The sequence below is a fragment of the Phragmites australis genome, chromosome 13 (assembly GCF_958298935.1).
Source record: "Phragmites australis chromosome 13, lpPhrAust1.1, whole genome shotgun sequence".
NCBI classification, from domain to species: Eukaryota; Viridiplantae; Streptophyta; class Magnoliopsida; order Poales; family Poaceae; genus Phragmites; species Phragmites australis.
Genome location: NC_084933.1, coordinates 28,372,270 through 28,395,727, shown reverse-complemented (window position 1 = coordinate 28,395,727; position 23,458 = coordinate 28,372,270). Strand labels below are relative to the sequence as shown.

Genomic DNA, 23,458 nt, shown 5'->3' with positions numbered 1-23,458 from the left:
TTTTTAGAGATTCGGCCGGGGGGGTGATCCTAGAAAAGTTTGCACGGGAAATGAGCGGAAAAGGAAATAAATGCGATGGCTTGCGGGGACACCGGGTTTTTGGACAGGTTCGGGCCGCGCGGAGGCGTAACACCCTACTCCTGTGTGAGTGTTATCTCTGGTTCTCGAAGGAGAACTCTTTTACAAAAGAGCCGAAGGCTCTTATGTTCTAGCTAGCTGGTCTCTTGATCGTCTTGCGATCGGGGCTGTTCTTTTCTTGTTCTCTTTTTCTGTCTCTCTCTATCTCGTCGTCTATCTTCTTCTCTTTCCTTCCGGTTCCTCTTTTTTCCTCTTCCCCCTTTCTCTTGGTGCCCCCCTTCTTTTCCTTTTATAGATGCGCCGACCTCGACATATCCTGAATGGGAAAGAGGGGACGCGAGTGCCCAGGTGCCACGGAGAAAGGTCTAATCATTTCACTTTGGCGAAGTGACAGGGGCGGTGGAGGAAGGCGGCGTGCATTCGACCACTAGCCGCTGCGGAAGCTTCGGGGTGCCATAAAAAAAAAGGCCCACCGGACAGCCTCAGAGGTGCCCGGTGCGCCCACTCTGTCTTGTTCTCCTGCCAGGGCAGGGTGGTAGGCCGAGTGCTTCGATTCTGGTAACGTTATCCCGAGGTGCGCAAGTGGAAACGGGACGGGACCCGTGCATTTAATGAACCCACGCCCCCCAGCCAGGGCATGGCCGGGGCTGACACTGGGGCGTGGGCAGCCGAGAATGTCAGGATGTCAGAATGCCAGGCCACGCGCGCCTATTAAATGCGGCATCGGGCCCTTGACTGGATGACACTCTGGCGACGGGGCCCTTTGAGTCTTTGAACGATCTTGCGCGAACCTTCTGGGGACCGAGTCCCCGGGGGCTGCCACGTGCAGCCCCGAGCACTATCTCCCGAGCACCTTGGGGGGACCTTCGGGGCACCGAGTCCTCGGGGGCCGCCACGTGCAGCCCCGAGCACCCTCTCCCGAGTACTTCAGTGAGACCTTCGGGGCACCGAGTCCTCGCGGGCTGCCACGCGCAGCCCCGAGCACCCTCTCCCGAGTACTTGAGTGAGACCTTCGGGGCACCGAGTCCTCGCGGGCTGCCACGTGCAGCCCCGAGCACCCTCTCCCGAGCACTTTAGAGGGACCTTCGGGGCACCGAGTCCTCGGGGGCTGCCACGCGCAGCCCCGAGCACCCTCTCCCGAGTACTTCAGTGAGACCTTCGGGGCACCGAGTCCTCGCGGGCTGCCACGCGCAGCCCCGAGCACCCTCTCCCGAGTACTTGAGTGAGACCTTCGGGGCACCGAGTCCTCGCGGGCTGCCACGTGCAGCCCCGAGCACCCTCTCCCGAGCACTTTAGAGGGACCTTCGGGGCACCGAGTCCTCGGGGGCTGCCACGCGCAGCCCCGAGCACCCTCTCCCGAGTCTCTGCTTTTACCTTGCAGGGTGGTGATATGTGGTGGGCGGCCGGTTTGGCCTCGGGACTTAGGGACCCCTGGTTCTAAATACACCGACAGTAGCCCCCGGGCCCGTTTGGCAGCCGATGGGACAGAGACTGCGAATGGGCCCTTCGTCGCGACCGAGGTCAAGGCGGGCCGAATGCCACGCGGCAAGCTTTCCGGAGGTGGCCCCTGCGGTTTCTAGACATCAAGCAGACCCCAACGGGCAAATGAGTGGACGCGTGTCCATACAACTTCCGAGGGGTGTGATAATCATACGGGCGGCCCGTGCGGTTGCCGCGCAGATCGAGGAAAATACGCCTGGCAAAACGCTGACATCGCGCGATCGGCGGGAGATTCGCCTGTCAGTTGCGTCGATCGAGGCGACGCTTCGCCGAGCGAACCGTCGGGGCGGCAGTTTTTGAATTTTGAGATATAAAAGGGGGGAAGGATCGGTCCGTTCCCTTTTTTCACGCTCCCTCGCACTCGCGCTTCTGCTTCCTTCGTGCTTCTACTTTTCTCTCTCCTTCCACCGAAAGCCACCCTCTTCTCCGACGAGATGTCGAAGGTCGGAGGGGGACGCCGGGATCGGGCTCCGATCAGCATTTTGCCGGAGTCTCGCCTGAGGAATGAGGAGGCGGCGGACAAAATTAGGAAGCTGCTGGTGCCGGAGGGTCAGGAAGGCGCTGTGGCGGTGAAGCCGGCAACTCTGACGCCGGCGACGACCGTTCCCGGACGAACGGTCCTCTTCACCTCCTTCGTGGCGGCGGGGCTGGTGCCGCCGTTCTCCGCATTCTTCATGCAAGTGCTGGAGACTTACGGCATCCAGATGGCGCACCTGAGCCCCAACTCCGTCGTGGCGCTGGCGGTCTTCGCCCATCTCTGCGAAATGTTCGTGGGGGTGGTGCCGTCGGCGACGCTGCTTCGCCATTTCTTCGTCCTTCGACCGGTGGGGAAGAAGAGGGGGCACTCCACGGCGGATGTTGCGGGGTGCTGCAACCTTCGGCTTCGGGAAGGCCTGGGGGACCAATATATCCCCCAGGTGGTGCGCAGCAAGTGGGAGGAGTGGCGACGGGACTGGTTCTTCGTCGACACCGACCCCCACGAGCGGCTCGAACTGCCAGAGAAGGCGGCGGAACCTCGGCGATCGACGTGGGAGGCGCCGCCGCCAGAAGATGCGAGGCTAAAGCCGGTGCTGGAGCGCATCCTGGAGCTGCGCGAGTCCGGGCTAACCTCCGTTATGGTGGTCGCGGACTTCCTGCGGCGTCGACTGGCGCCCTTGCGGGAGCGGGCCCGGCCAAGCTGGTTCTACACCGGGCCGGAGGACATCACCAGGACCCAGATCGGCGCGAGCTGGGATCTGGGGCAGGCGGAGCTGCGAGGGATGATCCGAGTGATCACCGGGTCGGAGGACATGAGCCGGGCGGAGCTTCCGTGGCCGGAGATGGCGCTCTGCGCCAATCCCGACCGGGTGGCTATCCTGAAGCGGCTGCCGGAGTTCGACGCCCAAGGGCCCGTGGACCGGCCAAGAAGCCGGAGTCCCGAGGCCTCCGAACTCCCCGGGCTGGAAGATCTCCTGGGCGAGGAGGGCGTTGGCAGCGCGGCGCAGGCCGGCGACGGGGCTGCCGCAACCAGCAGCCGCCGCGCCGGAGAAGAGGCTGCCCCCGAAGCTGCCGCGGAGTCGACGCCGGGAGACCGGGGAAAAAGACCCCGGAATTTGATCCTGCTGCCGGAGTCTCCGCCGTCGCCGACGGCAGCGGCGGCGTTCCCGGTGCTGGAGCCGCGCCTGGTGCGGATGGGGCCCGTGCCGACGCCTGCGACCACGCCGGCGACCTGCACGGCGGAGTCCGAGACTCGGGCGGCGGCACCCGAGGCCCGTGCTGTGGCCCAGCCGAGCCCCCAGCGGAAGAGGCGGCGGGAGGGGTCCGGACCGACGTCACCGGACCCGGACGTCCGGCTCCCAGCGGCCAAGTGGCGATATCGGTGAGTTATTTCTCTTGCTTTCCCATGGGTATTTTCGGCCCGAACTAAGTTTTGACTCTTTTACTTGTCTCCCGTAGGCCGGCCGCAGCCGTTGCGGCGTCGGAGAAGGAGCAGGCGCCAAGGGCGGAGCCGAACCTGCCCGCTGCGCCAGCGCAGGCAAGTGTAGGAACGGCGGAGGCGCCGATTGACGTGGAGGCGTCAATCGACGGGGCGGCTGTGGGGAGAGAGGTAGTGGCGGCGACTATGGAAACGGCGCCGGCAGAGCCTACCCCGGGCGCGGAGTGCCCGGGGCGGAGAACAGTGGAGGCGGATGCCTCGTCGGGACCGGTGGCCAAGGCGGCTGATGCAGGAGCGCAGCCGCCGTCCGAGGCCTTGGTTCCGGAGGAGCCTACCCCGGGCAGTCAGAGCCCGGGGCGGATGGCGGCGGAGGGCCCGGCGGAGAGCTTGGCCCCCCTGGAGGGATCCGGCGGAGAAGCCCGGGAGCCCTCGGCGCTCGCGGTGCCTGGCCGGCCTACCGATCCCTTCTCGGCCGCCATTGAAGGCGTCCGAGCTGCCGTCGAGCAGTTGGGCGCGGCGGTGGACGCCAAGGAGGGGGAGCTCGAAGCCGAGCGCGCCCGCCTGGCCCTGGAGAGGGCGCAGCTGGCCGGCGCCCGAGAGGAGGCCCGTGCGGCAACCGTGCGGGAGCAAAAACTCCTTGATGACATCCGCGCGGGAGCCGCGCGGGAACTTGAAGACGCCGCCCGCCTGGCCGAGGCGTCGAGGCGGCAGGCTGCCGATGCCCTTGCCAGGATGGGGCAGGCGCAGGTGAGGGAGGCGGCGGTCACGTCCCGGGAGCGGCTTGCAGAGGAGCGGCAGGCCGAGCTGGCCCGCCGAGAGGGCGCGGTCGAGAAGACGCGCGCCGACCTCCAGCGCTGGGAAGACGACCTCCAGAGGATCAGTGGAGAGATCAAGCGCTGGGAAGAGGACGTCTCCATCCGGGAGGTGGACAACGCGCTGTCTGCGTCTGACCTCGGAGCCCGGGAGGACTCGGTGGTCCAGCAGGAGGAGGCGCTGGCCCGGCGGGAGAGTGAGCTGAGTCGCCGGGAAGGCGAGCTGAGTCGCCGGGAAGGCGAGGCTGCTGCCGCGGCGGCCGCCGCGGCTACCAGGGCGGAAGAGAATGCGAAACACGAGGCGGAACTGACCGCCCGTGAACAAGCCCTGTCCGAGGTGGTGGCCAAGGCGAAGCAGGATGCTGCCCCTGCCGCAGCTGGCGGTTCTTCTGGTCCGGCCGGGGACCAGGGACTTGAGGCACAGCTGCGGGTCGCCAAGGAGAAGCTCGAGGCGGCCTTCGTCTCGCGGGTCAACCTGGTGCAGATGCTGGAGGATATACTCCGGCGGATGCGACGGGCCATGGAGAAAGGCGGCCTTGGGCGGCTCGTCGGCGACACGAAGGGCGACGGCCCCGCGCGGCAAGTGCTGGAGCTGCAGCAAGTCTGCGAGCGCCTCGAGACCCTGCCTTGGGCAGTCCAGGAGCTCGCCGCCCGGGAGGGACGCGGCCTGGCTCATGCCGTGGCCGAGCATGTCTTGGCCTGCTATCGAAGCAGGGACCCGAACTTCCCGCTGGAGCCGGCGCGGGAGGGAGTGGTCGAGGCTGAGGAGGAGGCCGCCCGGGCAGCGGTTAGCAGTACCGCCTCTGCGGTGGCGGCCGGCTTCAGGCGGGAGGTGCCACCACCGCCAGCCCCCGGGGACGACTCAGAAGACTCAGCCGACGCCTCTGCCGCAGACTAGGCCGTCGGCGCCCTTATCTCTTTTGTTGTAGATGTAGGAGTGAACTTTTAGAAAAAGCTTTGTCTAGGTCTTGTGAACATAATGGCAGCTTTTCCTTGGGCTCGAAACTCCAATTTCTTTTGTATGCTTGAAGTTTCTTTCTGGCGCTCTGTCTGGAAGTCCCGAGGAGTACTCAGTCGGGCCGCTCCCGACCTTCCCATCCCCGAGAAATGAAGTAGTTGTAGTCGCTGGTGTTGGCGCAGCCAGCCTTCAAGCTCTCGCGAGCCCGTACTGCCTAGCTTAAGAAACAAAGACACAGACTCCCTGCTCGGGAGATAGAACGGCCCTGTCCGGAACACGCCGTGCCCAGTGAACACCTTTTCGCCTTGCGACCACTCAGCCGGTAGAGGGGAGACGCGTGCGAGCGAGAGTGTGACCAAGAGTCCTCGCGGTCCGGTGGTGCCCGGGCTCAAGAAAGGGCCGGACCGAACACTGACAGCCTGCCCCCAAGGCCTGAGCTCCGGACTACTCGAGCAGCTCGAGTGATAGGATTACCCAGGGCACCTGAGGACTCGGTAGCGCTCGGGGTCCTTAAGAGCGGACCGACCACCACGACCACCACGAAGGGCTTCGGTCGAACGTTATCGCACGCACGGTACTCCTTTCTACGAACCGCTCTGTCGTTCTAAAAAAAAGGCCGACACGCGGCAGGGTTCGTTCACGGGCCAGGAGACCACCTCACCGAGCAGATTTAAAGCGCGAGAGCCCCCGAGAACGACTCGGGAACATAAAGTTACTGAAAGCAGACTTGTTTGAATATAACCACTCACCGGGCAGCCGTTGGCCTTTCGGCCAGCCGACCCAGAAGGGGTTGGTCCCGAGCTCGGGGCCCCGGGGACTTGATCCTTTCGACGGAGCGCCCGACCGCTCATGGGCATACGAGGCTCCTGGGGTCGGGTGATCTCGACCACCCAAGCCTAGGCGGTAGGACCACCCGAAGACCCTTGGGGCCGACCAGAGACCGGGGCATTGAAGCCCTCGCGGCCGAGCTGCTTGTGATTGTCGACCTGTGACTTGATAGATAGAATGTAGAATTTCTTTGTCTGGTGCGCTCTGTTAGTGCGGTACTTGCCATAGACTGCTCTCGTTTTTTCGACCCGAGACCTCTCGAATACCCGAACCGGAAGACAAGGGCGGACAGAGGCATAACCTAGAGGTCCTATGGTTTGGTGGCGCCCGGGTATGACAGGCCAGACCGAGCACCGACAGCTCGCTCCGGGGGCCTGAGCTCCGGCCTACTCGAGCAGCTCGAGTGATGGGATTGCCCAGAGCGCCCCGAAACTCGGTTAGTACCCGGGAGCCCGTTACGACACCGAATACCACAGCCTACCATGTCGGACGTAAGTCAGCGGCGACTGCCCGCATGTATACCGATTGGGATTCTTTTATCAATGGGAAAAAACGAGAGAGCGAACTTTTTCTCGCATAACCGAGCACCTCACCAGACAGGTTAAACATAGGGAATCCAGAGAAATAATTTGCCATAGTGATTGCTTTATTAAAATACTGAATGTACGATATTTACAAGGTTGGGCGACAGCGATTTACCATACGGGGCGAAGCCTCCAGATTGCTCGGGCGAGGAGAAGCCCCCGGCCTTATCAACCTGAACCGCGAGCTTGACCATCTATGGGTAGAAACGTCGGAGATGCTCGATGTTCCACGGATTCGGGAGTGGCTGCCCTTCCTCCGTCGCCAACCTGAAAGAACCTGCCCGGGGGACCGCGATCACGGTGAACGGACCTTCCCACACAGGGGACAGCTTATTCATTCCTTCGCGCGACTGGATGCGCCGGAGAACTAGGTCCCCCACCTCGAAAGACCGGGCCCGGACGTGACGCAGATGATAACGGCGCAAACTCTGCTGGTACCGAGCCGCCCGGACAGCAGAACGCCGCCGGCGCTCTTCCAGGTAGTCTACGTCGTCGCGCCTTTGATGCTCCTGCTCACCCTCAGAGTACGCGTGCACTCGAGGGGAGCCTAGAGTAAGCTCGGAGGGGAGGACCGCCTCGGCGCCGTAGACGAGGAAGAAAGGAGTTTCCTCGGTGGCGCGGCTTGGCGTAGTCCGGTTGGCCCATAGCACGGCCGGCAGCTCATCTACCCATCCCTTCCCGTGCTTAGCGAGCACGTCATAGGTCCGGGTCTTGAGGCCCTTTAGTATCTCCGCGTTGGCACGCTCGACCTGCCCGTTACTCCGAGGATGAGCGACGGAAGCGAAGCAAAGTTTGATGCCAAGATCCTCGCAATAGTCCCCGAACAAGGCACTAGTGAACTGGGTGCCGTTGTCGGTGATGATCCGATTGGGGACGCCAAATCGACCAGTGATGCCGCGGATAAACTGGAGCGCCGTGCCTTTGGTCACCTTGACGACCGGGACTGCCTCCGGCCATTTGGTGAATTTGTCGATAGCGACATATAGGTACGCATAGCCCCCGATTGCTCGGGGGAATGGACCCAAAATGTCCAAACCCCAGACCGCGAAAGGCCATGACAGGGGAATGGTATGGAGAGCCTGAGCTGGCTGGTGAACCTGCTTTGCATGGAACTGGCATGCCCTGCAGCGCCGAACCAGCTCGGAAGCATCCTGGAGAGCTGTGGGCCAGTAGAAACCTTGCCGGAAGGCTTTCCCGACCAGCGTGCGGAACGATGAATGGCCACCGCACTCGCCCTCGTGGATCTCAGCGAGAAGATCGCCGCCTTCTGCCCGAGAGATGCATTTCAGGAGAACACCTCCTGCGCTACGTCGGTAGAGATCCCCGTCTACTATGGCATAGCGTTTGGACTGCCGAGCAACCCTTTCGGCAGTCGCCTCATCCTCGGGTAGGAACCTTTCTTTCAAGTACCCTCGGATGTCAGACATCCACGAGGCATCTTGAGAACATTCGGTGAGCACAGCGCACTCGCCGGACGGCGGCGCCCTGACGGGGCTTCCCACTGAGGGCACCGCCGGGGTCCCCTGAATTGAGTTCGAGGTTTCCCCTTCACCCTGTTCGGCAGGCAGGATGGAAGGCCGTGTGAGTCTTTCTTCAAAGACTCCGGCAGGGACGCGCGCACGTGATGAGGCCAGGCGAGATAGCTCGTCGGCCGAAGCGTTGTCGCGGCGAGGGATATGCCGCAATTCAAGGCCATCGAAGCGTTTCTCGAGCTTCCTGACCGCGGCCACGTACGCCGTCATTTGAGGATCCGTGCACTGGTACTCCTTGGAGACCTGGTTGACGACCAGCTGGGAGTCCCCCTTGACCAGGAGGCGATGAATCCCGAGCCCCACCGCAGCCCGGAGGCCGGCGATGAGACCTTCATACTCCGCCATGTTGTTGGATGCGCGGAAATGCAACTGTACGACGTACCGGAGCTCTTCACCCGTTGGGGAGGTGAGAACCACTCCGGCCCCTGCGCCCTTCAGCGTGAGGGAGCCGTCGAAGTGCATGACCCAGTATCCGGGCGTGTCGCGCCCGGGATAGGCAGACAACTCTTCTGGGTCGACGCAGGGGACGGGCGTCCACTCTGCCAAGAAGTCGGAGAGCGCCTGGCTTTTAATCGCCTGGCGACTAACGAAGTGTAGATCGAACTCCGCCAGCTCTACTGCCCATTTGACAACGCGCCCGGTGCCCTCCCGATTTCGGAGAATGGGTCCTAGTGGATAAGTGGTAACCACTGAGACTTTGTGCGCCTGGAAGTAGTGGCGCAGCTTCCGGGAGGCGACGAGCACGGCATAGAGCAGCTTCTGAGCCTGAGGATACCTTGTCTTGGCTTCCCGGAGGACCTCGCTGACGAAGTACACCGGTCGCTGTGCCCGGCGGGCCCGGACGGTGGCCCCGCCCGGGGGGCTGCTACAGCCCCCAGGGGCGACGGCATGGTCGGGGTTGGCCGGGCATTCGAGCTCGATTCCTTGGCTAGGAAGAGCAGCGTGCTCGGGCTCGACCCCTAGCTCCGGGGGAGCCACGAGGACAGGTGAGTGGTCGGGGGCCTCTGGGAGCTGGGACCCAGCATCCGGCCCTGAACACTCGTCTCGCTCCACCACCAATACTACGCTCACAACCTGAGGAGTGGCCGAAACGTAAAGTAGCAGGGGCTCACCTTGAGAAGGAGCCACCAAAACGGGCGGCGAGGTAAGGTATTTCTTTAAGTCGCGGAAGGCCTGCTCGGCCTCCGGCGTCCAGTCGAAATGACCGGATCTCTTCAGAAGCTTGAAGAGGGGGAGCCCCCGTTCCCCGAGCTTGGAGATGAAGCGCCCGAGGGCGGCCATGCAGCCGGCGAGGCGCTGGACCTCCTTGAGTCGAGCCGGGGGTCGCATCTGCTCGATGGCCCGGATCTTCTCCGGATTGACCTCGATTCCTCGGCCAGAGACCAAGAAACCAAGGAGCTTGCCCGCCGGGACCCCGAAGACACATTTCTCCGGGTTGAGCTTGAGGCGGGTAGAGCGGAGACTGTCGAAAGTCTCGGCAAGGTCCTCGAGCAGGGTGGCGCGGTCTCGGGTTTTGACCACGAGATCGTCGACGTAGGCCTCGACGTTGCGGCCGACCTGCGAGTTAAGGGTGATCCGAATGGCGCGCTGGAAGGATGATCCAGCGTTGCGCAGGCCGAAGGGCATTGATATGTAGCAATAAGTCCCCACCGGGGTAGTAAAAGCAGTTTTTTCCTCGTCCCCTATGGCCATGCGAATCTGGTGATACCCAGAATTCGCGTCTAGGAAGCACAAAAGATCACATCCCGCAGTTGAATCTATGATTTGATCAATGCGAGGTAAAGGGAAAGGATCTTTTGGACAAGCCTTGTTAAGGTCGGTGTAGTCCACGCACATGCGGAGCTTGCCGTTGGCCTTCGGGACGACGACTGGATTTGCTAACCAGTCGGGGTGGAGGACTTCTCGGATAAACCCGGCGTCGAGGAGCTTGCGGACTTGCTCGCGGATGAACTCCTGGCGCTCTGGCGCCTGCCGCCGGACCTTCTGCTTCACTGGGCGGGCGTCCGGACGCACGGCCAAGTGATGCTCGATCACCTCCCTAGGGATCCCGGGCATATCGGACGGTTGCCAGGCAAACACGTCTGCGTTAGCCCGGAGGAAGGCGACGAGCGCGCTTTCCTATTTGCTGCCCAGGTCGCTGCCGATACGGACAACCTGGGCAGCGTCTTCGCCCACCTTGACCTCCTTCGTTGGAACAGAAGTGTCGGCGGCGAGTCGGGGTCTGGATGTAGAGGGTCCCGGGCCCCCTGAAGAGCCATCAGCCTCGGCTTGCGCTGAGACTAAGGCCATATAGGTTTGTTCGGCGCAGGAGACAGCGCCACCGGAGTCAGCGGTCACGGAGATAGAGCCTGCGGGGCCGGGCATCTTAACCGTAAGGTATGCATAATGCACGGCCATCATGAACTTGGCAAGCGCCGGACGCCCGAGGATGGCGTTGTAGGGGAGAGGGAGCTCTGCGACATCGAAGAGGACGCTCTCCGTACGAAAGTTGTCCCGGCTTCCGAACGTGACAGGCAACTCAACCTGCCCGAGGGGCAGGGAGTGCCCGGGCGTTACTCCACAGAAGGGGAGCGACGGCTTCAGGCGTCGGGAAGGCACTTGCAGCTTCTCAAAGGCCTCTTTGGAGAGGAGGTTGAGACCGGCGCTGCCGTCGACCAGCACTCTGCCGATTTTAACATTGCAGACAGTGGGAGACACGACCAGAGGCAGTCGCCCCACAGCTGCAGTACTGACGGGGTGGTCGGCCATGCTGAACGTGATCGGAGCATCCGACCACCTCAGGGGTCTTGCGGCCTCCTCGCTCGGGGTTGCCGAGCACACTTCGCGCCGCATGACTTTGATGCCACGGCGCGAGCAGGGTGTGTAGGCGCCTCCGTTGATGAAGGCAACCGTATGCTCGGGCTCCTGGAAGCCGAGCTCGGTATTGTCGGGGATGACCTCGGTATTGCCTCCCCCGCGGGATTCGTCGCGCTCCCTCTGGCGCTGCTCTACGAGTCCCTTGACCGTACGGCACTCCGTGAGGTCGTGCCATCTGGTCTGGTGTATGGGACACCATTTACCTGGCTCGGGCCCCGCGGGAGCGGGGACCCTCGCTGGAATAGGGGCCCGACCAGGGGCCGGGGCTCTTGCTGGAGCTGATGCCCTAGCCGGCGCTGGGGCCCTCGCGGGCGCCGAGGCCCTAGGAGGAGCCCGAGCAGGAGTCCTGACGGGGCGCCGATCGGCTTCGGGCCGACGCTCTTGTCGGCGATCGGGCTCTTGCTGCCTTCCACGAGCGGGGGCTTGAGCTGGCTCAACAGGAGCAGCCTCGCGCTTCCTCCTCTTTTTCTTTTCCCGCCTATCAGAGCGGGAAGAACTTGGTTGATCGGAAGTTGGGCGAGGAGCATGCCATGCCCTGGCCTCCGCAGCTTTGGCGCACTTATCGGCCAGTGCGAAAAGTTCCGCAGGGGTCTCGATCTCGTGCGTGCCTAGCTTCTCGAGCATCCGCTCATCGCGCACGCCCTGCCGAAAAGCAACAATAACAGCATGGGGGGCCACTCGCGGAATAGTATTGCGAACCTGGCTGAAACGCTGTATGAATCGACGCAGCGTCTCCCCTTCCTGCTGTTGGACGGCGTGGAGGTCGCACTCCAGCCCGGGACGCGCGAACGTGCCCTGAAAGTTGGCCACGAATTGGTGGCACAAGTCGTCCCAGGAGCTGATAAATCCTGGGGGTAAGTTCATAAGCCAGGAGCGGGCGGAACCCCTCAAGGCAACATGAAAGTAATTTACCATCACCTTTTCGCTGCCTCCGGCCGCTTGGACGGCCGTCGTGTAGATCTGGAGGAACTCGACGGGGTCGATGGACCCGTCGTACTTCTCTGGCAGCTCGGGGCGGAACTTGGAAGGCCACCTCACCCGACGGAGCTCGGCGGTGAAGGCACGGCAACCGGTGCCGTACCTCGCAGCACGAGCGGGGGTTCTTGGTGGAGAGAAACGGCGAGCCGGGGATCCCCGGTGGTCGTGGGCCGGGAGAGAGGAAGCCTGGTCCTCTGCCCCAACCCCCTGCCGGGTCTCCCGCTGACGCTCGAGAGTGACCCGGGCATCTTCGTGGCCCCTGCGCTCGTCGAGGCGCAAGCGGAGGTCCCGGGCCTCCGACACGTCCGGGGGGATGACGCTCCGCCTGGAGACCCCCCGGCCCGTGCGGGTGTTGCCTGCTGAGGAGCCGACTCTGGCGGCACCGCGCTGAAAAGTGGCGCGAGGACTCTCGACCTGCACCTGGCGGCGAGCGGTGCCGACCAACGCGGCGATGTCTTGCATCCATCGGCCTTCCGGAGTGTTTGGCGTGGCCTGAATGGGAGGGTGCCTGAGGAGGGCTTGCGCTGCAAGCAAGGCGCTCCCTGGGCTGGCCTCACTAAAAGCGAGCCTGCGCCGGGGCGGCGCCCGACGTGATCCAGAGGCGGACCTAGCGGCCGGGGCCCTGACCATCTGCTGGGGGTCGGAGAGCACGCCGGCAGCGGCGGCGCTGATGGGCCCAGCGCCATGATCCCCTTGGGCGGGAAAAACCTCTTGGCCGTGGGGCGGCGTTCCGTTACTGGAAGTGGAGCCGGAACGCTGGAGACGATGCCCACCGGCCATCTTTTCCTGTGGAGAAAAAAGGGAAACAAACAATCTAGGGATATTCCCCCCTACCTGGCGCGCCAGCTGTCGGAGGGTGAACTCCTGTCGCAGGGATCCCGAGAGACCCCTTTTTAGAGATTCGGCCGGGGGGATGATCCTAGAAAAGTTTGCACGGGAAATGAGCGGAAAAGGAAATAAATGCGATGGCTTGCGGGGACACCGGGTTTTTGGACAGGTTCGGGCCGCGCGGAGGCGTAACACCCTACTCCTGTGTGAGTGTTATCTCTGGTTCTCGAAGGAGAACTCTTTTACAAAAGAGCCGAAGGCTCTTATGTTCTAGCTAGCTGGTCTCTTGATCGTCTTGCGATCGGGGCTGTTCTTTTCTTGTTCTCTTTTTCTGTCTCTCTCTATCTCGTCGTCTATCTTCTTCTCTTTCCTTCCGGTTCCTCTTTTTTCCTCTTCCCCCTTTCTCTTGGTGCCCCCCTTCTTTTCCTTTTATAGATGCGCCGACCTCGACATATCCTGAATGGGAAAGAGGGGACGCGAGTGCCCAGGTGCCACGGAGAAAGGTCTAATCATTTCACTTTGGCGAAGTGACAGGGGCGGTGGAGGAAGGCGGCGTGCATTCGACCACTAGCCGCTGCGGAAGCTTCGGGGTGCCATAAAAAAAAAAGGCCCACCGGACAGCCTCAGAGGTGCCCGGTGCGCCCACTCTGTCTTGTTCTCCTGCCAGGGCAGGGTGGCAGGCCGAGTGCTTCGATTCTGGTAACGTTATCCCGAGGTGCGCAAGTGGAAACGGGACGGGACCCGTGCATTTAATGAACCCACGCCCCCCAGCCAGGGCATGGCCGGGGCTGACACTGGGGCGTGGGCAGCCGAGAATGTCAGGATGTCAGAATGCCAGGCCACGCGCGCCTATTAAATGCGGCATCGGGCCCTTGACTGGATGACACTCTGGCGACGGGGCCCTTTGAGTCTTTGAACGATCTTGCGCGAACCTTCTGGGGACCGAGTCCCCGGGGGCTGCCACGTGCAGCCCCGAGCACTATCTCCCGAGCACCTTGGGGGGACCTTCGGGGCACCGAGTCCTCGGGGGCCGCCACGTGCAGCCCCGAGCACCCTCTCCCGAGTACTTCAGTGAGACCTTCGGGGCACCGAGTCCTCGCGGGCTGCCACGCGCAGCCCCGAGCACCCTCTCCCGAGTACTTGAGTGAGACCTTCGGGGCACCGAGTCCTCGCGGGCTGCCACGTGCAGCCCCGAGCACCCTCTCCCGAGCACTTTAGAGGGACCTTCGGGGCACCGAGTCCTCGGGGGCTGCCACGCGCAGCCCCGAGCACCCTCTCCCGAGTACTTCAGTGAGACCTTCGGGGCACCGAGTCCTCGCGGGCTGCCACGCGCAGCCCCGAGCACCCTCTCCCGAGTACTTGAGTGAGACCTTCGGGGCACCGAGTCCTCGCGGGCTGCCACGTGCAGCCCCGAGCACCCTCTCCCGAGCACTTTAGAGGGACCTTCGGGGCACCGAGTCCTCGGGGGCTGCCACGCGCAGCCCCGAGCACCCTCTCCCGAGTCTCTGCTTTTACCTTGCAGGGTGGTGATATGTGGTGGGCGGCCGGTTTGGCCTCGGGACTTAGGGACCCCTGGTTCTAAATACACCGACAGTATTTGTCTTAAAAAAATAGTTTCATAATATTATATTTTTATTAGATATTATAAATATATTACTAATAGAAAACAATAGTCAAAGAAGTTACACCTCGAAGATCCATAAAAAATAAAAAACGTCATGTATTTTTTATTGTAGAGGGTATTTTTCAACATATTCACTAGATTTCAGTCGATGGAAGCTCCACGCCACCGGTGAAATTAGTGATTAGGGTTCGGGGTTTTAGACTGTCGGGGTTGGTTTTTGTGCTATCGGACTTTGAAAGGAGGTTTTGGGAAGACAGTCAGCCTGACGGAGGCGATGGGCGATGGGCGGAGCGACGAGGCGGGGCACCATCGATCGCAAGTGACGGAGGACAACTGATGGGTAGTGGTGATGATGAGGAGCTTGAAAATAGATGGCTATGGGGAAGCTCATCGGACTGTGTCGTGTGGAGACGAAACAAAGCCGAGATTAAAAAAGATACAGTAATAATCGATTTACGATAGGATAGCTGTCCTTCGTCTACTGAAAAAAAACGTGTTTTCAATCGAGTGAAGGATATCACGACCCATTTCTCAGTCCATCCTAAGCTATTTGATAGCATCGTGGACGACATCAAGACGCGCGGAGGCACGCGTCGTGGCGGAGGCGGTGCAGAGGGACCGTGCTCTCCCGTATACGAAATCCATCGACGCGGACCCCTCAACGTCCTGGGCTCGTGGCCCCGGCATGTTGGCCACCTTGCTCACCGTGTACCCGTCGTCGACGAGGAGGTTGTGCCCGTTCGCGTAATTGGACTCGTCGGACGCCAGGTACAACGCCGCCCTCTCGCAATGTCTTCCGGCTCGAGCACCAACCCCTTCCATCTCGTTGATGTCGCTCTCCACGATCCGCCTGTTCTCCTCGGCGCTCGCCCCAGGGAACCACTTGGCCATAGTTCCCAGCACCAGCGGCGTCGGGATGTGGGCAAGCTACGCGGTTCGCTGTCCGGCAGCTTCTTCATGAGCGCCACGGCCTTCTCAACCTGATGGACAAAGAGCACCTACTAGCCCTTTGTAGGTGCCCTTTATTCTAGTTCAATCTAGCCAACAACTAGTTCGCTAGCATGCGGTATATACTTTTGGGAGTATAACCATATATACATATACATACTATGGTACACCTGTAGTTACAACCCAACACAACCGGCTCACGCCGTCACGTGTCATCACAATGCTTTTTATAGTTATTATTCAGTAATTTTTTAATAATGTTTTATGATTCGGATATTTTAGTAGTCGTTAGTAGTTTTATTAGTAGCTGTTTAGTAGTTTTAAATCATAGTAAATTTATTTAATAGTTTGTGTGAGTAGTATTATTAGTTTTTAGAGTAGTTTTGTTCAGTAGTATCAGTAGTTCTAAGTTATAGTAAAATTATTTAGTATTTTTATGTTAGTGATGTCAGTAATTTTGTTTAGTAATTTATTTCAATAGCTGATTCATATCTTTAGTGATCAATAATTATCATCTTCAGTAGTGGAGACAGCGTAGAGGAGGGCCAAGGACACGGGGGAGGGGGCAGCGAAGGTGGGACGAGAGGTCAGGGGCAGTGGTGGGTGTGAGTCGAGGTGAGGTGTAGAATAGTGCTAGTGCTACCGTGTGTGTATATATGGTAATACTATTCTAGTCTAGGGTTAACTTTTTTTACTTTCGTGAATTTGTGATGCATACAACGTACAACTTGTATATTATACGAGTTGGTATATCTGCGTTGTCCAGACGGGCAAATACAGTGACACCCATGCATTGAAGCATGCTGTAGTACACTGTCCAAAATATGTTAACTCAGTTATGCTCAAAGCGCCATGTGCCAATTTGGACGTGCAGCCCTCCCCCCCCCCCCCCCAAAAAAAATGTGGACGTCAGGATATAAAGGTTTAGAGCATCTCTAACAGATTAGTTAAATTTTATTTTCATTTAGCTATTTACTTCAAAAAAATTTTTTTACACACTCCAATAGACTAACTAAATCTTACTCTTCATATCCTATTTACCTATATTTTATTCGTAATAGCTAGTTTTTTTAAATGACTATTTTTCTTTGTAATGGCTATAATTTCATCGGTTAAAATTCCAACCCTAACTAGCATTTTATCAAACGATTAAAGTGCAAGTAGTAGCAGCAACAAATGCTAAATACTAAAAATTCTCCATGTAACATAGGTTTATGAATAATTTTATAAATTAGTACATTAGTTTAGAAGAATATTCATGATTTTTTATTTATTTGAATTAATTTTATGCCTAAAAATTCAAGCAAAGTATAAAAATGTTGAAATTTTCATTTAAAATTTGTAAGATATTTTTAGTTAAAACCAGTTAAAATAGGTTCTCTATTATTTATTTTATTAGTACAAAATCATCGTGATTTTAGAAGCTCTATAAAATCTCTTTTTAAATTCATGAAAGAAGAAAAAAGAATAGAGTTCTGAAGAAAAAGCAAGCCTATTCTGCTGTAAGAGGAGCGAGTGCGTTCGGCGCGTGGGAACGTTGCACAGAGGCGGATGATGAGTAGAATAGAGCAGCTAAATTTAGTGAGGTTTTACAGCTGGATAGCGATGCTATAGGGATGGTTAATGTGATACCTATTTTGCTGAACTACGGTTTTTATAGAGAATTGTTAAATATGACTATGACGAGCTGGATAACCACTCTGCTGTAGATGTTCTTTACAAAGTACTGGGCTGAGCATGATAGTCGATACGTGAATTTTGGTCGTTTCCTAGACACAACAAGTCTGGTGAATATCTTGGACCTTAATCTTAGTCTCTATTGTATAAAATATAAGTTATTTGTAGCGTTATCTCTTCCCTCTATTTTCTTCTTACATAATAAAAAAAATCTAAATTTTGAATAATTTACTTATTTTTATTATTCATCCTTATCATCTAGCTTCCCGGTCTTGTTTCCAGCTACGAATATATGATATATTTTACTAATAAAAATAAATAAAAAATCTAGAGGATAATTAGTAGATAATCTTCTCATTCTTTTTTCGAATCCTATCTGAAATTAAACTACGACATCGCTCTCAACGTATTCGTATGACAGTATTCTTATGGCGTATCCACATCTTTATAACTTAGTTTGTGTTTGATGTCAATATTTTCAATATTTATGTTTTTGTTGTAATACACGAGCACTTAGTTAGTCTTCTTTAGAGATGGCAATGGACACAGTTTATCTACATGCATACGGGTAAAATGTATTCTTTACTCGTGGGTCTGAGTGCAGATTTGATATTAAATTTAATAGGTAGAGAGAAACATGTATGAAATAGTCGTACTCGTGCCTATTTCACCCGTTTACTGCTTCAAGCATCCAAATTGTGACCTCAAATCATTGGATAAAATTCAAAATTAGATAACATATATGAACGTATTTATTAAAATAGATAATATGTAGTCATATTTATTAATTTAGCATCTGTATTAGGCGCACGGTGTATTGAAAATAAATTTTCATTACACCGTGTACTGAAAAAGCTATTTTCGGCACACGGTGTGCCGAATATAGACAACAGTGCCGTATTCGGCACATTGTGTGCCGAAAAACACTTTTTTGGTACACGGTCATGTCGCGTCTGCTTTTCCTGTACACGATCATATTGGTACTGAAAAAGTATTTTTCGGCACACAGTGTACCGAATACGACACTGTTTACCGTATTCTGCACACCGTGTGCTGAATACAGTCTATTTTCTACCCACGGTGTGCTGAATATGGGCAACAATATCGTATTCTGCATACCGTGTGCCGAAAATCTATTTTCGATAAACTGTGCATCGAATACGGATACTAAACTAATAAATATAACTACATATTATCTATTTCGATAAATACGTTTATATATATTATCTAATTTTGAATTTTTATCTAAGTTGTTTAGTGATATATAAAACTAGCACTTGTGCTCGTCGCCCCCGTTGCCCCATCGTGCCTGTCATACGTGTCCCCATCCGCCCCACCACGTAGGCCTCCGTTGACCGTCCCGTCCGCCTCACCTTGTATACGGACGTATCCGTGAGTATATATTGCCCGCGGACGACAAACACGGGTGACATTTCGTACCCGTGGCGTTAATAGATGCTACCGCGGGTTTGTAAATTGAGGGACCTGCTTTGGGTGGTCTTTGTGTTTTTAAGATGGGCTCTGTTTGGAATATTCCGAGTTGGATTCTGGACAACCGCGCAGATTATTATCATCAAAGAATAATGCAATCAGGTTAAAGTTGTACATGTGATGGTGATGCAGGGAAATTCACCCAATCATACTAGTAGCTATCGCGAATTTATATTTGTATTTGAAGAATTTTATTAACCAAGATCTAATCATTATCTTCTTTTATCAGCAATACTAGACCACCAGTATAGATTAAGATAGATTAAGTTGCATTATTGGAGCCCGAGATGTTTTCTTGTGCGAAAAGCAGCCGTGTTTGTTTTCTAATCGAGTCTCCTGCGCGTTACGTTACGTGCGCGTGTAGGCTTACTTAACCAACCCCATCCCCCTACTCTTTCCCCTACCCTTACCCACCTACCCACCCCTCCGTCTCTCCGCCGCCCCCTTCGAAGAAGAAACCCTCATCGCCCAATCCAATCGCACCAAATCCTGGAAGTCTCGTGCGTTTCCTCTCGACTCCTCCATCAATTAACCTAGGGTTTCCGCCGATCTGGGGCTTGTTCTGATCGATTCGGTTGCTGTTTCGTGTTTTTGTTTTTCGGTGAACTCCAGGGCCAAGAGCAGCTGATCGTCTTCATCCGATTCTGTCGCATCCCTACGCGATCCGACCCAACTCGTGAGATTTTGCTCGATTGACCCGCGTATTTTTCGCCCGATTGGTTCGATTGATGTGTGGTTTATTTCTCCGGGGAGTTAATTTGGGTTTGGTTTCGTGCTTGTAGGCAGGAAGGAGCGTGATGGCCAAGAGCTCGTTCAAGATGGAGCACCCCCTCGGTTCGTCTGATATTCCCATGTCCCTCTTAATTTTGTGATTCCGTAGAGATTCTTCGATATGTGCTGGTTGTTGGGGGTTTCGACGATTGGTTTACTACAAATGTTAGGAGTAATTTTGCGGATTGATAGAAATTCAGGAAGAGCGGTTAACCATATCGTTGCTTAGATTTATAGCTTGTAAGAATTTATGATTCCGATGATGAATTCATGATCGGTGTTGCTTAGATTTGTAGCTTGTAAGAATTTGTGATCTGTATTCCTTAGATTTGTAGCTTGTAAGAATTCGTGATCGGTGCAGTTACCTATATAATTTGGAGTTCTGGGGTAAGGTGACGCCTGTCCAAAAGCTAGCAATTGCTGGTTAAATCATGCAAATCTTGTGCCAATTTGTGAGGAGCTAGTGCTTATTGTGAGATTATGTGGTTGGTCTTGATTGGTACCATTAATGCTTTCCTGCAACTGTGTGTTTAACTGAGTTTTCTGACATCTCTGTAGATAGTGATGTGATATACAGTAGCTGTGAATGATTGAAGTTACCAGATAATCTGAAACTGTCCAGCTGATTGCTTGGACAATCATAGATTTGGAATTTTGTATTTGATCACACAATATACTTTTCAACTCAAAAAGAAAGTCATATTTGCACATGGCTTTGATGGTCTAGAGCCCTTCAGTGGGAAGCTGTATTTGTCCTGCTCAATCTGTATTCTGTATTGAAGGGTCCTGATGATTGACAATGTGCTCATCTCCCTGATAAGTTATAGGGCAATCAAACTTTATCGTGCTTTTATGCTAAGTTGTTCCTTTCTAGATAGACTATTAGTACCTTTTATGTTTTACTGTACATAGGTCGTCAATTGATTGGAATGTGTATCTTACTTTACCTGGATAATAATGGTACTTGTATTTTTTTTCTTTAGAAGCCGATAAGATAAAATTAACATTTTGGCAACATTTAACGACTCTGTTAGTAGAGTTCTCTTTGCACAATGATTGGCATGTGTATCTTACTTTACCTGGATAATAATGGTACCTGTATTTTTTTCTTTAGAAGCCGATAAGATAAAATTAACATTTGGCAACATTTAACGACTCTGTTAGTAGAGTTCTCTTTGCACAATGACATGTCTATAGCCGGGTTCGGTTTCCAACATGTTATCAATTGCCACAGCCTTGTTCCTTGTATTACAGAGAGGAGGCAGTCTGAGGCTAACCGGATCAGAGAGAAGTACCCTGACAGAATTCCTGTAAGTTGTTACCCTCATGTATATGCTGCTTCTTTCATCATGATTATTTTGCTCTAATTTGTATGATTTATGCAATGTAGGTGATTGTTGAGAAGGCTGAGAGAAGTGATATTCCTGACATCGACAAGAAAAAGTCAGTCCTAAACCTTTCTAAGAAATCATTCCGAAAACTGCTATACAGCTAGGAATATCTCCCATCTTTAATTGCTTGCGAAGTTAATGCAAGTGGGGTACCTTTCTTTCCAATGATAAGTTGATAACTGGTGGTAATTGATGCAAATGCAGTAGTATTGCCTTGTGGTTCTTTGGGCACATATTTTATTCCAATTGTTTGAAGTGCTAAATCTTGATCTATGGTGTCACTGAAAATTGTTTGGTACTAGTAACACATTGATGACACTACCTCAATAGGTTCATGTCTTGTTGAACATATGTTTACGGTAAAGTCCCCATCTCCATGGACTATGGTCCAGGAGCCTATGATGATTTCAGTTTTTGCCTGGCATGGACTCCCATAACATTCGAGACCAAAAAAATGTTGGCGCATTAATGCAGCATTGCACACATCAAAGCATTACCTACCATGCCAGCCATAATAGGCCATAAACTGTTCTTATTTTTTTATGCTCGTCACTGTGCAGGTACCTCGTCCCTGCTGATCTTACTGTCGGACAATTTGTGTATGTTGTTCGGAAGCGGATCAAGCTCAGTGCTGAGAAGGCTATTTTCATCTTTGTGAAGAACACTCTTCCACCAACAGGTCTGGAAAATAAATACAGCAACAACAATCTTGTGACTCCGATTTTTTGTTCCTGAATAACATATGACCTTGGTTGAGTATGCTGCCCCATGATCCGTGTCCTCACTCATTCGTTTTCCTTCCCTGTTTCGCAGCTGCTCTGATGTCTGCAATATACGAGGAGAACAAGGATGAGGACGGATTCCTCTACATGACTTACAGTGGCGAGAACACCTTTGGGCTGCTTTAGGCGGCGACACAGCAATTGGGTCAACCCAACACTTGCTTCCTTACTAATGGCTCCTGTAAATAAGAATTGTCTAGCAACTGTGTATATTCGGGTGTACCTCCTCGCAAATCCTCGCACTCTATTACCAAAATACCTACAAGATGTTCTAAGCATAAAACTGCTGCTTACATCAAGTTATGGACCCTGCAACTAGTCCTTATGTTACCCTCATTGGTGTTCATATATCTGGTTACCGGTTACTGCTGTTGCTGTAACAAAGTCAGTCTAGATCTCACCGTGCAATTAAATCCGGTCGCTGTTGCCGTTTTATTGCCTGGCGCTACCGACAGCGGCAGCTGATGCAAAAGGTTACCGGCACGAGGGCCTTACTGCGTGTAGGCTCTGTCGCTGATCGCAGGGCCTGGATGGTGCCGGGGCGAGGGGGTGCCAGACTGTAAGGATGGAGCCTGCTGGGAATCCTGGTTCTTGGCGTTATAGCATCGCCATTGTTTCTCCTGTCAACTGTAGGGGTCAATCTATTGCATCATTTATTTTTTTGCTGTTCTTATGGCCAGGATTACGGTATGTGATGTTGGCTAATGGCTGTATGTGAAACCTTGTCTCGTATGATGTTGGCCTCTTGGGTCAAACATGCATGTCTGGGAGAGTGACGTAGAAGGGGTTCAAGGCAGGAAGAGTTGTGGCTTGATGAGTTGAGTGATAGGGAAATAAACTTGTGCTTGCTTGGTGAAGCTTTGAGTAACGATTTTGTAGCTGCTAGAAGCCTACTAGCCTAGAACCATCGGCAGTCCATCTACTTAACGACGACGCACAAATCCATCAGCAGTTAACAACTGCTGACCATCACGTACTTGGTGACGATGATGGCCCAAACTACTGTTCGTCGCCATTACTGCGAGCTAGCAAGGCGGCCCGAATCAGCAAATCACAGGACATCTTGAAACCTTGTTTCTCCTGCTCTCAGGAGACAGGACGATGCATATATGGTTGCAGGCAGCGCTTTTCTTTTCGGTGATTAACTAGGAGCAAATCCCCGGCACGCATCGAGCAATAATCCTGATTCCAAGCATGCAGAACAGTGAAACTTAAGGCTTGCGTATAATATGCCTTCGCGTAGGGCTGCACGGGATCCATGTGCATGCAGGCGGCCATGCGTGCATATGGTCCATGTCTCCATGCAGCGTAGTAATTGTGCGTATCTCCATTCCTATTTTCCCATGTGTTGTCCAGGCTAGAAGCTAATGCACACTTCAATGTATCTTGATCTTGATAGTATATTTGTTTGAGATTAGGTGATGTACAAGAGGAGAAATTGAATTACTAATAATTAATATATATTTTTTCTCGTGCTAGACTCGGGTGGGCTATTGTAGCTTCTCCCCTAGTGTTGTCAGTTATGCAAATACAGAAGCCATGGGTGCAACACTAACACGCACACATCCTGCGTGTTGTTAAGGTATAGAGAGTCTTTGCCATATACTTTCTATGTACTTCATTATATACTCTATATATTATATTTATGAGCTACTATTGAATACAAAGTTATTATTCTTAACATGTTTAACGACATTAGAACCGAGCTCGGATAAAAGCTGGCCTTTTCAAAACACGTAGGTTCCACATGCATGATCTGCAGGCAGCAATACAGAATTACAGATCGCCCATTGGAATAAGGCCAGCTGCCGCTAGATTAATTTGCTAGCTGCATCGTGTGACGTGACCCATCTTCTACAACCAGTACAAGACGTACGTGCGACAGAACGGGAAAGCATGCCGCTC

General features: G+C 54.6%; 1 protein-coding gene across 2 annotated transcripts; it reads left to right on the top strand.

Annotated features, from left to right (window-relative positions):
* The first annotated feature begins 18,960 nt into the window (after positions 1 to 18,960).
* On the top strand, positions 18,961 to 21,883 carry LOC133888177 (autophagy-related protein 8C). Of its 2 annotated transcripts, XM_062328327.1 has the most exons (7): positions 18,961 to 19,109; positions 19,222 to 19,285; positions 19,392 to 19,443; positions 20,635 to 20,690; positions 20,771 to 20,823; positions 21,332 to 21,450; positions 21,585 to 21,883. In XM_062328327.1, exons 3-7 carry the CDS (start codon positions 19,407 to 19,409, stop codon positions 21,677 to 21,679), a joined length of 360 nt encoding a protein of 119 aa, XP_062184311.1. In that variant the 5' UTR covers positions 18,961 to 19,109; positions 19,222 to 19,285; positions 19,392 to 19,406; the 3' UTR covers positions 21,680 to 21,883. The 2 variants fall into 2 exon arrangements, with proteins under 2 accessions (XP_062184311.1, XP_062184312.1); XM_062328328.1 differs by lacking the exon at positions 18,961 to 19,109 and having other exon boundaries at positions 19,214 to 19,285.
* The last annotated feature ends 1,575 nt before the right edge of the window (positions 21,884 to 23,458 follow it).

What these genes read in the sequence shown, in the direction of transcription:
- LOC133888177 (XM_062328327.1), top strand. Translation starts at nt 19,407, where the DNA reads ATGGCCAAGAGCTCGTTCAAGATGGAGCACCCCCTCG. An exon ending in AGTACCCTGACAGAATTCCT is followed by an intron (nt 20,691 to 20,770) that starts GTAAGTTGTTAC and finishes TATGCAATGTAG; the next exon opens with GTGATTGTTGAGAAGGCTGA. An exon ending in GAACACTCTTCCACCAACAG is followed by an intron (nt 21,451 to 21,584) that starts GTCTGGAAAATA and finishes CCTGTTTCGCAG; the next exon opens with CTGCTCTGATGTCTGCAATA.